We start from the raw sequence: 13,848 nt of genomic DNA on the forward strand, positions 1-13,848 counted from the left end.
GGAAGCAGGTAATGGCTAGCATATGTTTTACTTTATTCATCTGATTAAAAGATTGGTAAATAACAATAGGTTCACATTCAGAGTTTGCATCTGTGACATTGCTATTTGAATATTGGTTTAAGAGTAAGGAACAGGAAACAGCTTTAAACATAGGCTAAATATTTTCTGTTATTTCTGCAAACAAGCAGCACAGTACTGTGTATTTTGAAGGTTTGTGTTTGTTACGTGCTGTACAGTACACCCATCATTTACTCTGGAAGAAGCTTGTCTTGCTGACATTTGCTCCAAAACTCGCAGAGCTTCAGCATCTGAATGGATTTTTTTTGAAATCACGGCATTCTCTGCTAGCATGTGAATGACATTCTGGAGAATCAGCTTTTAGATGGATGTATCATCTATATTCTGACTTAGAATTGGAAAATAAATTATCATTTATTAATTTATTTGACTTTTTTTGCTTAAGACAAACTGTCTGAATGAGCTGACTGGAGCCTGTGGACCCTCGTGGTATAACATGAAGCTGTATCAAGCCAAGCACTGGTGTCAGACTGTGACAACTGGGTCTCTGTGTCATACAAACCTTTGGATATTCTCCATGCTTTCTGTTCCAGTCACAGGCCCATGAGGTTTGTGGTGGTCTGTGGGTTATCATATTTGTGAGGCTCTTCATCTCAGGTCTTGGAATTAAAATGATTTAGCTGTAGAATTCTGTTTAAAAGCAGCTTTAAATAAAATCTGAGTTCAGAACATATGTCTGAAATGCTCTTTCAAATCTGAGCATCCACTGTGCCAAGCTTTTCCAATGCTGGGGCTTGCCAGCAATGCCAGCCTCTTGGCAGGGGTGGCCAGGAGGAGGCTGAGGGCCCCGGTTCCCCCCATAACTCCAGTGTATCCTCTGCTCCCCGAGTGGAGCAGCAGCAGAAAAGCACAGTCTGCTCTGTGGGTGCTCCTGGGCGGGGGCAGTGCTGGGAGAGCTCCACGTCCTGAGTGCCAAACCTGGGGTTGTGGCCAACATTCGGGATGTGAGGGTGTGGTTATTTGGTTTGGTTAGGGAGCTCTCGAAGTGTTTGGAAGTGTCCACAATCCCTCGTATCCTCTGGGAGGGGCAGGAGGCTCTGTGTGGAACAGCCCGTGTGGGGAGTGTGGCTCAGACTGTCCGGAGCAGCCTTTTTGGTTCTGCCATCTCATCTGGTCCTTCCGGCAGGAGGGCACCTGCTGTTTGCCCTGGCCCTGAGCTGCCTTCCTGAGGAGATAGGTGCCAGTTAGTCTTCTTTTGTGGGGTTCTTGGAGGGGATCTCCTTGTGTTGTCAGTACTACTTCTGCAAGGTAAATCTTGGGGTTAGAGTACCTTTTCCCTTCTGTTACTCTGAGTCTCCTGTGGAAGTCCTCAAGGCAGGACCTGGGAGCAGAGGTCCCTGCAGAGTGCTGGGAGCCGTGGAGCACTGCTGAACCACCCTTCATCTTGCTGAAGAGGGAGTGGAAGGAGAGCCATTCATGAGAGGGGGGTGGTTCAGCCCTGTTCTGTGTGATGTGAGGTGTGAGGGAACAGTTGTCATGAGCTGTGATCCCTGGCACTGTGCGAGGGGGAGAGCTCATGTGCAGTACCATTACATGAGTTACACACAGGGAAAAACCTGGTCAGTAATTTGAGCTGTCAAGTCAAAGGAGTGCTCTATGCTGTACTTGACCTGTATGTAAGACTTGCTTCATCAGATCATTAAATATTTGTGTTCATCTAATTTTATATAGTGTTGAACAGTTTACCTAAACTTCAGAGGGTTTACAATATCAGTTTGAAAAGTAATGTGATTGCTCGATAGAAACCTTTTCTGTGGTTCATAAATGCTAAGTGTGGATGAGAACACCCCCAATATCCCTTGATGTGGCACAGTCTCATTTCAGAGTGCTGTAGGAAATGGTTCCAGGTTTCAGTAACACCCACCCTGTGCAGCACTGGTATCCCGTGTCACCCTCACAAGGTTGCATTCCACAGGCCCGTTACAAAGGCTCAGGTTTGGTACCTTTGACCAAGAAATGTGACAAAAGCTGAACTCAGGTGAAATAGCTCATCTGTACCCTCAGCCAGTTTGAAATGATAAATGTTAAGGTTTCCAAGTACAGAAGTCAGAATGTGGAATAGTTTAGGATTTGAAGGTTTGTGATTGTAAAGGTTAGGATATGGTATTTTCCAGTTTCCTTGTTTATAGATGCAATTGAAGACTGATTTTACAGGCACTGATTTTGTTAGATTGTGGGAACATAAGGAGACACAAAAATTTTAATTGCAGGAGGAATAAAATCCAAAAATGCTTAAACATGTTTTTCTTTTTGTAACAGGTGATAAATCAATATTTGCATGAATCACTGATTTAAGGAACCATTAAATTTCCACTTTATAGTTTATTCCCCTAAGGAAGAGTCAAAACAAAAAAACATGATTGTGATGAATCAGTGATTGTTTCAGAGTTAATCTACACCCATTTTTTAACATCAAGAATGCTTTTCTTTTTATTTTGAAATTTCAGGAGCTCCAATTTCAAAGACTTACCAGAGAACTGGAAGTGGAAAGGCAAATTGTGGCTAATCAGCTAGAGAGATGTAGGCTTGGAGCAGAGTCACCAAGTGTCGCCAGCACAAGGTACAGGTCCTGATGACTTTACTTTCATTTGTCCCATAAGTTAAAGGCTTTTTAGTGGTACTTATGTCCTCTTCATATATTTTCACTGGTAGCTATTCACCTCCATTAACGTCCAAAGTATTAAAAAAATGCGGATTTGCTGTGAAGAGTTATGGGACAGTTTCAAGAGGTCTTCTAATAATTGATTACATTTTCAATAGAATGTATGGTGTAAAGCTTTAATTTCTCTCTAAATATGTTAAATTTTACTTTTTAGATTCAACCCAGGAGAAATAGAGTAGACTTACACATATTTGTGTCAAAGTAATGATGCTAGTTAAATGCAGTAATCCAATTATTTATTTTTTGTCCTAAATTAACTATCCAGTTTCATTCAGCTTTTCTGAAACTGTCTGTCATTACATGTGTTTTCAGGGAACATCTTGCTATAAGTGTGTTTCTGGCATATGTACATAGTGTGAAACATTCCTCATGTATTTTCTATGGAATGACTGTAGCTATGGCAAAGCATTTGTTAGTGTTTCAGGTGTAAGTATTCTGATTATTTATTTATTTTAATTCCCCAGCAGTCTTTGTAAGTCTAAATGTGTTTGAGGACTCACTGATCTCAAGCATGTGAAATGAATCAGAAAGCCTAACCCTAACCCTAACCCTAACATGTGTCCTTATGAACCATTTGTACCTGCAGTTTGGGTTCCAGCAGAGCTCCTGCTGGCATGGATTTAGAGTGTACTCTAAACATTAGTGTTTCTTGCCTTAAGTACTGTTTGTTTCTGGATTCCTTCAGCAGTAAACCTGGGTATCATCTGAAATGTTTCCCTCTGTGGTCATAATAAATATTTCTGCAAATTAAATGGAAAGTTGTTCCTACAAAAACTTAAGAAACAGGAGGCAATTATTTAAAAATAGATGTTAAAAATCCAATGTACCAGCTAACAGAGGTGTTTTTATACATCAAACTACTTGAGGTGTGAATGTGATGCTACATTACTTTTGTGCTGAGGGACATGGGCTTAAAGCTTGGTCTGGGCAATATGTCCTGGCACGTGTGTGGTGTTGGTTAATGCTTTGACTTACTCTGTAAGGGGGATATCCCTTTTAAGAGATGTGTGAGAAGCTGGGGAAAACCAGTTAATCTGTACTTGAACAGCTTTCATTTCTTCACAGACAGTTGCTTCCAGTGTAGTTAGAAGAATTGTTGAAAGATTTAAGGGAAAACAATCTCTTAGAACAGTTTCACAGCAAACACAAGTACAACAGCAAAATTTAGAGCCATGGGAAGATACCTGCATTTCCCCAAAGTAGGTGATGTAAATGTTTTGCTAAGGCTGACAAGAAATTAAATAAACATGAAGAGGGCATGGAGAAAACTCTTGGAAATGGAATGCTGTACTGAGAGATGAGTCATGGGCAGCTCACAGCCTGCTCCCAGAAACAGGGACAACTTGGTTTGGGAGCAAGGTGATGTTTCTCCTGACCAGATGAAAGAGTTGCCTGGCAGAGTCTTATATTAAAAACCAAAAACCAAACAACTGCCCCTCCCCATGAAACAATTACAAACCCTAAAAAAGCCAGCAGAACTAAAACATAAGAGTCATACAACTTTTTATTTTTATCCTTTGTTCAAGTTTTCTGTCCCTGAGGAAATCAACAGTGCTTTGTTTCAAAGCCAGTGCTTTAATCTCCTTTATTGTGGTTAAAATGTTTGGGAGCATTCCGTGTCAGAGTCCAGCTGAAGGGTTTGCTGACCTCAGTGGCCAGAGCAGTTCTCTGATTTACCCACTGCTGTCCTGGCCCTGGTGTGGCTCTGCTGCCAGTGATTGGACTGTCACCTCCCAGGGGGCACCTGAGGGACTCCCACCTCACCGCAAGGTTCCTTCTGGTGCTTTTGATTGTGAGAAAGGAGTGTTGCTTTGTACACGTGGACAAAGCAAAGCAAACACAGGTCCTTGTAGGTCAGGCTTGTTGGTCTGTTCCCACCTGTGTTACAAGTGCACAGTAACTGCAGGCAGGGCAGAGGAGCAGCTGATTTGCTGTCCTGAAGGGGGTGTGAAGGATGGGAAGGAGACCTGGTCTGTGGATCCTCAGCAGTTGTAGTGTGATGGGTGGAGTAGGAGGCACTCAATCAGCTGCAGCCCTGGAGTCCAATACAGTTTATTCTTGTGTACTTGTAAGTTACTTGCATGTTAAAATTATTTCTTCTCATAATTAATTTTTATAACTGGGTACTGTGCTCAGTACTCTTAAGATATTTCATGGCATCCCATACATTTCAAACTTCTTAAGAACTTGAAATTGCGCGATTAGTGTCACATGTGAGTATTAAAGGGCTTTCCCAGTGCTGTGCATGACAAGACAGGAGATAACAGAGTGGGGAGTCAGTGTGAGGTTTCAGTTGCCTCCTCTTGCTTTTGTTTTGTGCTGTACCACGCACAGGTTTCTGTCGGAAGCCGCTGGGCTGTTCAGCCTCCCCCTACAGAGGCAATATTGCAGCTGCCATTCCCTCTGTGCTGTGGCTGCTCTGCTGGGTTCAGTTCTGGCTGCCAGCTGTGTGGGAGCACACCGTGATGCAGGGGGACAGCCGTGGGGCTCAGGCAGATGTGTGGCACAGGCTCTGGGGCCGGGGGACAGCCGTGGTACCAGGGCTCAGCCCACAGTGCTGAACACACTGGCCTGACTCTCACAGCTGGCTGGTTCCTTTCCTCAGTTGCTGTTGTGTGACTCAGGAAGGCTGAGTGGTGTGGGGAACCAAAAGGCTCTTGCTTATCAGTGGGACAGTCCTGCACTGATAACAGCAGTTTGTCACACACACTTCAATGCAAGTGTGTAACTGGCACACCTGACTCTTTGGAATGCAGCCCCTTGGGCAGCACCAGAACTGATAAAGGAAATTTTAGCACTTCTGACAGTCACTTTGATTAATGATGTGCCTGCCTGAGGTCCTCTGGGTTTTGAAAGATCAAATGTATTTTGTAGCCACAAGGGTGGTTTATTTTCTCTGCGTTTCCCACTGGACTGGAATGTGCAGTTTCTATAGTAGCAGGCAGTATTGCAGAGCAGTTCAGCACAGTGCTGTGCTCTGTGATGGACACTCAAACTGCCAGTGAGGTGCACATGTGCTGCATTTCATGGGCACATGTTTTTCTCACCCAAACTGTGCCTTCTGTCCCTCCTGAGGAGCAGTGCCATGTGGGACACCCCAAACTGTGCCAACCTCCTGCCAGGGCATTTCATAGCAGGCAGGGGCACATTTGTCCTGACCTGACCACTCTCAGTGAGCTCATCTGGGGTAATTCTCCTCACAGAAACTGGTTTCAGTTTGCTCCGATGATGTGTCAAATGCTTCAGCATTTCTAAGGGTATATTTGAAATTGTTTGCATTATATTCATGTTACCAAACTTTCATGGCAAATTATAAACTCAAAAAAACCTACCTTTAGGATCAGAGTTGGAGTGCTTTTGGGGCATGCTATCTTTTATCTTGCTCCACAGAAAGTTAAAAGTGCTGTCTTTATTTATGTCTGCATCAAAAATGAGTGAACCTTGTGAAGTATTTTGTCATAGTTCCCAAATCCATGTTTTTGTTTCATTTACTCAGGCTGTAAGCCTTTCTGAAATTCCACCAAAGCTTTTGAATGCCAAAAGACTTGAAGAATTTGAAGGTTTTAATGCAATTTGCTGATGATCAAATATGAAAAAAAATTGTAGCTTACAGATTAGTTGCTCTGGTACTAAGTTGAAAAGTGATGGTTTAACACTGACCTCCACTGCACATGTCAATACTTATTGCCTCACCCAGGAGTAGCCTGGGCCACAGAACAGGGCTGTTGTTTTTCCTGTGAATGTCCACCTCCCACTCAGCAGGGCGGGAGAGGCAGAGTGACTGTGTTGGCTGAGTTGTGGCTCTCCCGAGGCTGGGCCGAGTGAGCCGTGGGCTGCAGCAGGTGGATGTGCTGGATCAGGGGGCACATGTCACCTGTCCTCAGGAGGGGCAGTGACCCCCGGGCACCCCAGCCCCGCACACAGCAGGGGCTCCAGTGCAGAGCCCTGGCACGGCTGAGTGCAGTCCCTCAGGCCTTCCCTTGGCTGCCAGTCCCTCAGGCCTTCCCTTAGCTAAGGGAGGCACCAGTCCCTGCCGTGGGAAGTGACATCCGTCAGGATGAGCGACCACGTCCGGGTGTAGTATCCCAGACTTGAGTATTGCAGAATTCAGCTTTCTGATTTCAGCCCCAGAGCACAGTGCTTGCCTGGGTCAGCCAGCGAGCCCCAGGCCTGCCTGCTCCTGGTGGCAGCACTGGTTAATTTGTGTGGGGAGCGTGGGATGGCTGTGGTACCTGGTACAGGGGCTGGCAGAATGGGTAGAGGAATGAGGTGTATTGGTGAAATCAAGAGGATAGCTGTTAGGAAAGTTGAAGACTAAAAAATTGCCTCATTTAGTTCAAATGTTTGTGAAAATGTCTGCTTACCGGTATCAATAAGAAAAGCAAAAATATGAAATGTCATTGCACTGATTCTCCTGGTTGCCCATTGCTTGTAATGTGTATTACAAGTTTATAGAGTTGAGTAAATGGCATTTGATTTGAGACATGCCCCTATACCAAGAATTCAGTTACACAAAGCTTTGAGCCTTCGTACTGCATGTAGTTGTAAATGTGTAGTTGATGTAGATATTTAAAATGGAAGATAAAGGACAAGTAAGACAATACATTCAGCCTGAACAGGCACTTGAGCACTGGCTGGCAGCTCTGGGGGAGCAGCAAGCCCGGATCCCTGGGAACAGCCCGGATCCCTGGGAACAGCCCAGATCCCTGGGAACAGCCCGGATCCCTGGGAACAGCCCGTTCCTGCCGGTGCCTCACAGCACAGATGTATTCCAACGATGGAAGTGTAGCCAAGCAGTGAGCTGAAATGCTACAGAAATATGTGTGAAGTACATACATTTTAAACAGAATTATATTTTTAGCTTTTTACAGCTTTTCACCATTTTATAAATATTTAATAAATAATACTAAATTTTTTTCAGCTGTTGCCTTTTTTTGATGACAACAGCAGTATAGCCAACCAATGAAGGTAGGCAGTGGAAATCACTGCTTTTCTCTCAAGTGGTGCTGTTTAAAAAGAATTACTGTTCACCTGATGGAGTACTTGCAAATATAATAGGCTTAAACTGTTTCATGTTATGTAATACCTGTGAAAGATGCACTGGGAATTGAACTGTCCAGGCTAGGAACTGGGGAATCATAGTTGTGTTTACATAATTTTTGAAAAATAGCACAGTGCTAAATAAAATCAGCAATCTGAAATCAGAATTTCCCTAGATGTCAGTTCCTGAAGCCTTCCTGTCCCATGCACAGGTGCTGGCCCGGTCCCGGCCGTGACCTCCACCAGCCACTTCTGCCTTTGCAGGGTGGCACAGCCATGCCACTGACAGGGATGGAGGCCCCTGCTCCAACCTGGAAATCCAGAGCTGGAAAGAGTTTGTTTGAGAGCTGCCATGTGAAAATGTAAAATAGTGCTGGAGATCCTTAGTGGGTTTTGTCTATAAATGACTTCCTACGAAACCTTTTCTGTTTATCAGATTATTATCTGTTCCACCTTGGTAGCTGGTTCAATTCTGTGTCTAAAACAGCTTTGTACTAAACCTGTGATATGGCAAAGAAAAGGTGTGAAATGAAGAATGGGACACAACCACCAAAAAACAACCAAATTACAAAAGCACAAATGAAACAAAACCTCAAAACAAGCAAGCAGAAAACAATCCAGATATTTGGGAAATATGAATGAGGAAAAAAATTTAAGGGGTCAAAAAAAAAAGGCATAGATTGATTTCAGCAGAGTTTATATGCATGCTCCATCTCTAGTTACCAAATATTCATGTTTCTGTCATAATATTTATCTCTGTCTTCTCTAACTGAAAACTGTATATCACACCAAACTGTTCTGAAAAGAAAATATAATTTCTGCACGTCTACTCTACTAACCTAATTCTTTTTCAAGGATAATAGTGGACTAAAATTAAGCATTTTCCGAAGTGCAGTCCCCCACACATGTGGCCTCTCTGTGGATATCTCACACGTTATTGTCAGGAAGGGAGGGCACAGCAGCTCAGCATGGGGAGTGCAGTGTGTGACCACGCTGGCTTTTAGTGGAATGAAGTGCACTGGACTTACTGCTCAAAGCTGGAGGACTTGGTAACTTCAAAACTTTTCACCTGCAAGGTGACAAAAGCAGGTGATGATGTCAGTAGGTGATGTATGCTGGACTTGTTCCAGAATCCTTTAATAAGAGCCAAGTTAAATGTTTGACTAATTGAAGTGTTGATGAGGCAGCTTTCTGCATGTGACCTGTAGTCAGAGCAGCCTTTATCATTCCTGCCTCCTGTACCTGTGAAGGAAGTGCCAGTAGCCAGGTGTGCTGGGCAGGGCTGAGCTCAGGGCTTACAGTCCTGTGTGTGACAGTGAAGTAGCTGGGTGTGCTCAGCCGGTGTTCCCTTCACAGCACCACGGAGCCATGTGGGCTCAGGGCAAGGAACTGAGTTTCCAGAAAGCCTGAGGAACAGAGCAAGGGTGAAAGAGTGTAAAACTGTGTTCAGGTAGCATGAAAATTCTAGGGCCAGGGGTCACAGGCTGTCAAATGGGCCTTGTGTTTCTTCAATCCAGAGGACCAGAGTATCAATGAGTAAGGTAACAGTAATTAATTGATTAATGACCAGTTGTATGCAAGTCTGCTCAGTGAGGAGTAAGGAATATACTGTAATGTAATGAATTTGTGTAAGTTAACTGACATTCAGAATTCAGCTTTCAATAACAAAATCAATTTCATTTTATACAAATTCTTTTTAATCTAATACCAGTTTGGGTACAAATTTCCTTATGATTTTGTAACAGTAGAAATATTTTTAAAGATTTCATTAAAACAGTTACAAGGTTCAGTTTGCAAGCAAAAAAGCCAGTAAAGTTGCACAGAATTTCCATTAGTGTGTAGCTACAGTCCCCAGATTACACTAGAGAAATATTCTTGAGTTACCGTACTGGTTAGTCAATAGCAGTGTACTAGAAACGAGAAGTAGTTTTAGCTTTTTATTTAAACTGGATGAACTTTAGGCCAAGGCTGTGCAGAAATTGAGGTTCGGTGGCCTTGGAACCGGTGGAGCAGCCAGGTGATGGTAGCACAGCCCCTCTGCTGCAGAGCTCAGGTGTCCGTGGGTGCTCCTGCCTTTCTCAGAGCCATCTGCCTTGTGTGCCACGGTCACCCGGCCTGATCTCCTGCAGGGACAGTTGTAATAGCTTCAGAAAGCTCCATGTGCTCCGTTTATTCCCTCCTGTTAACTGGAGGCTGTGACCTTCTTCCTGAAATGCCTTAGCAGGCTTGGTCATGCAAAATCTGGGCTTGTTTAAATCCCAATTTAAACTGTACCACTAGAGGTAGTTTAAACTAATCCACCTGCCTGTGCTCTCGAGTGGAGTGGCAGAGCTCCCTTGGGCACAGCAGGTGAGTTTGGGGGAAGGGAGCTGCTGGTGGTGAGGGTGAGCTGGTCAGTCCCCCAGGATGACGTGCAGTTGCACTTTTTGCTCCCCCTGATCTGGGACGTAGCTGGGTCCATGTTCCAACTTGGTGCTCTGGCATCAGGGTGTGTCCCAGCACCACAGAGGGATCACATCAGGGACTAAGGCTCCTAAATGATTGGTTTCATTTTAGAGAATAAGGACGAACAGCTGTTCATGCTGCTGTGCTGAAGTTTTTTTTAACTGATGGCTGTGGTAGAAAGAAGTGAAATAAAAATCATTTAGAAAGATATAGTCTTACCCAAAATTGCAGTCTCATGCTGATATTTAGACATAATATAATCTGATGGACTTGCCTGTTTTTCCTTTAAATAGCTTTACTTTGGAAAATAGCAACTTAAAATCATTGCAAAAATGATGTAATAGTCAAAGTTTGGTAGTTTATATTAGAGTGAGGAAATACATTTTCCCATAAAAATATGTAGAGTATCTAATGGCAATAACACATGGATGAATTCTGCATTTATCTGCAAAGGTGGTTATGCAGCAGTACTACTGTGGGCACACTGTGGGCACAGGAAAGCACATGGCTGGGTGGAAGGACAAAATGGGGAAGATAGTTTGATATAAAATCATTACTGGAAAAATGCAGGAGAAGTTGAGGTTTATGCTGATATCAAACTTGCTTGGTCTGTGCAATAGTTTTTTGTGAAGGTGTCTCGTTAACCTGGACAGTGTGAGGTCTGTCACCTCCTGGCTCTCAGAGGTGTAGCTGTGACTCAGGTGCTTTGCCTTGTCCCATACAAAGGATCAGAAATCTCTGGAAAATTGGAAACTGAAATAACAGTGAAAATAATGAACAGAAACAGACCCCCAATTCTTAAGCTGCTTTCCATGTAGCAGCCAAATGCTGTGGAGTGGTGGTTCCCAAAGCTCCTTGGCTGGCCCTGCCCTGGGCAGGGAGTGCTCCTGTCCGAGGCTGTGCTCGGTGCTGGCAGCACACCCTGGCTGTGCCGGGACTGGGGGTGATGGCACACGCTGGCTGGGCTGTGTTCTGATGGAACCTGGGACAGGAACTGAGTGTCATAAATCATGCTCTCACCTGTCCTGGGGCACACAGGTCATGCTGCTTGGTGCTGTGATATCCAGTAAGTTACAGTGAATAACTCCCACTGCCTAACACAAAATTAAATGCAATAACCAGTGCTTCAGTTGTCAGGTGTAAAGCACTGCAGAATGTTATTTACCTGGGCTATTGAAACTTTATCTGCTGGGGTTCTTTGTGCAGTTTCCTGTGCTTTGGTTAAAAACAAAATAAAATAAAAATGAAATCCAAACTAGCCACATGGTTCATTTTTGTAATAATTTTTTTTCTTTCTGCAGCTCTACTGAGAAGTCATTTCCTTGGAGATCCTCAGGTATTATCTTTATGTGTACAATTTGCTTTAAGTCTTAAGCCCAAAAAGCTTTATTTTCTTGGCATTCATTGCTTGGCATTCACTTTGACATGAACGGAATGTTTAGCCACAGTGCTACATGTCTTTTCCAAGTATCTTTTCTAAAGTGTGACATTAACATGTTCTTTGTCACACGTGAGACACTTGTGTGTTCCTCTGTTACCTAAAAGGTGCTTGAGCTTAGAGATAGTTGCAGGTACTTTTATTGCAGCTTTTTGTGCCCTTATGTTTCTGTGTGAGCTCTGCCTGTAACACAAGGCTTACCATGTACTGGGTCTCCTTTGCAACAAACTAAAAATTACTTGTGAGTCTTCTCCCTCCAGGTAGGGATCATGAAAAATACTACATGTTTTAAGCTTAAAAACAGATGTTTTTACTTAACTGAGAAAGTGTCTAATAAGTGAAGGTTTTTCTGTGAGTGCTTTTTCTGGTTTTGTATCTCAGGATAGCATGAACTTTCTTTCCAAAAGAAGCACTTTTCTTGTGGTACTGCTACGTCTGCTCCTGAGTATACTGGGGAAGTGGGTAGGACCGTATCTTCAAAATGCCATTCTCGTGTCTGTTGGAGTAATCCCTGCTGCCCCTGGCAGATCAGAGCATGGTGCTGGTCAGGCTGTGTGCCACAGTGATGACATGGGACCTTGCAGAGTCACTCTGGGAGCACAGTGGGCTCTGCAGTGACGGGGGGCACGTGCAGGAGCCCCGCGGGACGCACTCGGATGGTGTCCCTCCAACTGGGAGGACACTGGGACCATGTCCTCTTGTCATGCTTCCCCAAAGTGGCCCCATGCAATCCAGCTGCAGCTGGCACTGCAGGGAGCCTGCTGAGAGCTGCACCAACCCTGCCAACCCCTGCAGAGCGTTTGTCCCTCTGCACAGGGTGCTGTCCATGCTCGCAGCTGCTGCCCAGGGCCACTGCCTGCCAGTGCTTGTTCAGCCTAGCACGTTCATAATCACCATCATTGGGGTAATTTAGGTAAATATCCCCTTTCTGGGTTTGGTTTTATTTAGAGACTAAACTCTTAAACTTCTGCATAGTTGTATTTCCATGGTTTCTGTTGCCCCAGCTGAGGTGAGGCATACATTAGCTTTTTTCCTTTCCTTTAAAGCTAATATTTTCAACAGCCTATTTGTCCTGGCATTTAACTTTTGCTAATCATGGTGGTGATTTTCAGGTATTCTTTCAGCAGTGGCTTTAAACAGAAGTCAAATTTGTTTTGTCTAGTAATTGAGAAATTGGTTTTACTTATTCTTTCAATGTGAACATTGTTTTTGTGGATTCTATTTTTTGGGGTTTTTTTAATCACATTGTTTCCCCTGGTTCTGCAGTGTCCCCAATGACAGTTCACAACTGGTACAGATTCCTTCTGACAGCTCTCTGGCGTTGTTCTACTGATTTATCTCAACCAATTGCATTCCATTGCTTTGTTTCCTCCTCTGATTTTCCTGTAACTTATTCTTTGTCTGTTGTTTGTCTCCTTGTCTTTCTATTAGTTTCATTCTTTCTTTCTTTCTTTCTGCTCATGGTTTTATTTTATCCTTTAATTCTCCCCTCGCATTTGTGTGTGTCTTTTCTTTAGAAATCTCCTCTGCACATCCCTGCTAAGCAGTCACTTGACATATGGCAAAACATCCTATTTCTATTTCAATGCTGTATGTGTTAATGCAAACCTAGATGTATATTTCTCACATCTCTGTACCCAAAGTAGCCTCCTCTGCAGTAATTGCATGTTGGAAAAAACCCTATTTCTTGCTTAGAATTTCTTGCTCCACATTTCATTTCCTGTTAACATTTACGTTGTGATTCTGGCATGATGGTAGGTTTTATTCCCCAGTTCACTGTGGAGCTTTGTTTTGTAGAAGTGTTGTTAGATGCTACCTTACCAACTGCAATCTGAAAATACTGGAGTTAAAGATGGATGAAAACACTGCCTTAAGTCACCTTTTTTCTGACTGTAGATAGTGGTTTATGTCAAAAGCATCAGCAGATGATAAGATGTGACTGTAGCTGTGATTGCTTTCTGCATCAGTAAAATTATACAGAATTTTCACAGAAATGTAAAATGATGTTGTTTTGCAGATGCTTATAAATAGAATATTAGATCAGCAGCCATTTATAAAAAGGCTATTATTTTATTCAGGGCACTCCTCATGATTTCTGGTAGTGGAGAGAAATAGAAAGACAACAATTTATTTTATTGTGCATTCTGGCTTTGTTAGACAGTCTAAACAATCTTTATTTTTTAGC

At 43.4% G+C, this 13,848-nt stretch overlaps 1 protein-coding gene across 9 annotated transcripts in view; it reads left to right on the plus strand.

Annotated features, from left to right (window-relative positions):
- Positions 1–13,848, plus strand: part of PKP4 (plakophilin 4) — a 72,380-nt gene that overhangs the window by 34,067 nt on the left and 24,465 nt on the right. For 6 of the 9 annotated variants that reach the window (XM_051810393.1, XM_051810394.1, XM_051810395.1 and 3 more), the window contains exons 3-4: positions 2,526–2,638; positions 11,527–11,561. In XM_051810393.1, the coding sequence (XP_051666353.1) occupies positions 2,526–2,638; positions 11,527–11,561 (148 nt within the window). The remainder of the gene's footprint in view (positions 1–2,525; positions 2,639–11,526; positions 11,562–13,848) is intronic. The other 3 variants (XM_051810401.1, XM_051810400.1, XM_051810402.1) reach the window with 1 other exon arrangement.

This window comes from Manacus candei, unplaced genomic scaffold (genome assembly GCF_025592945.1).
Source record: "Manacus candei isolate 608988 ecotype Guabito, Panama unplaced genomic scaffold, ASM2559294v1 h1tg000077l, whole genome shotgun sequence".
In the NCBI taxonomy this organism is placed as follows: domain Eukaryota; kingdom Metazoa; phylum Chordata; class Aves; order Passeriformes; family Pipridae; genus Manacus; species Manacus candei.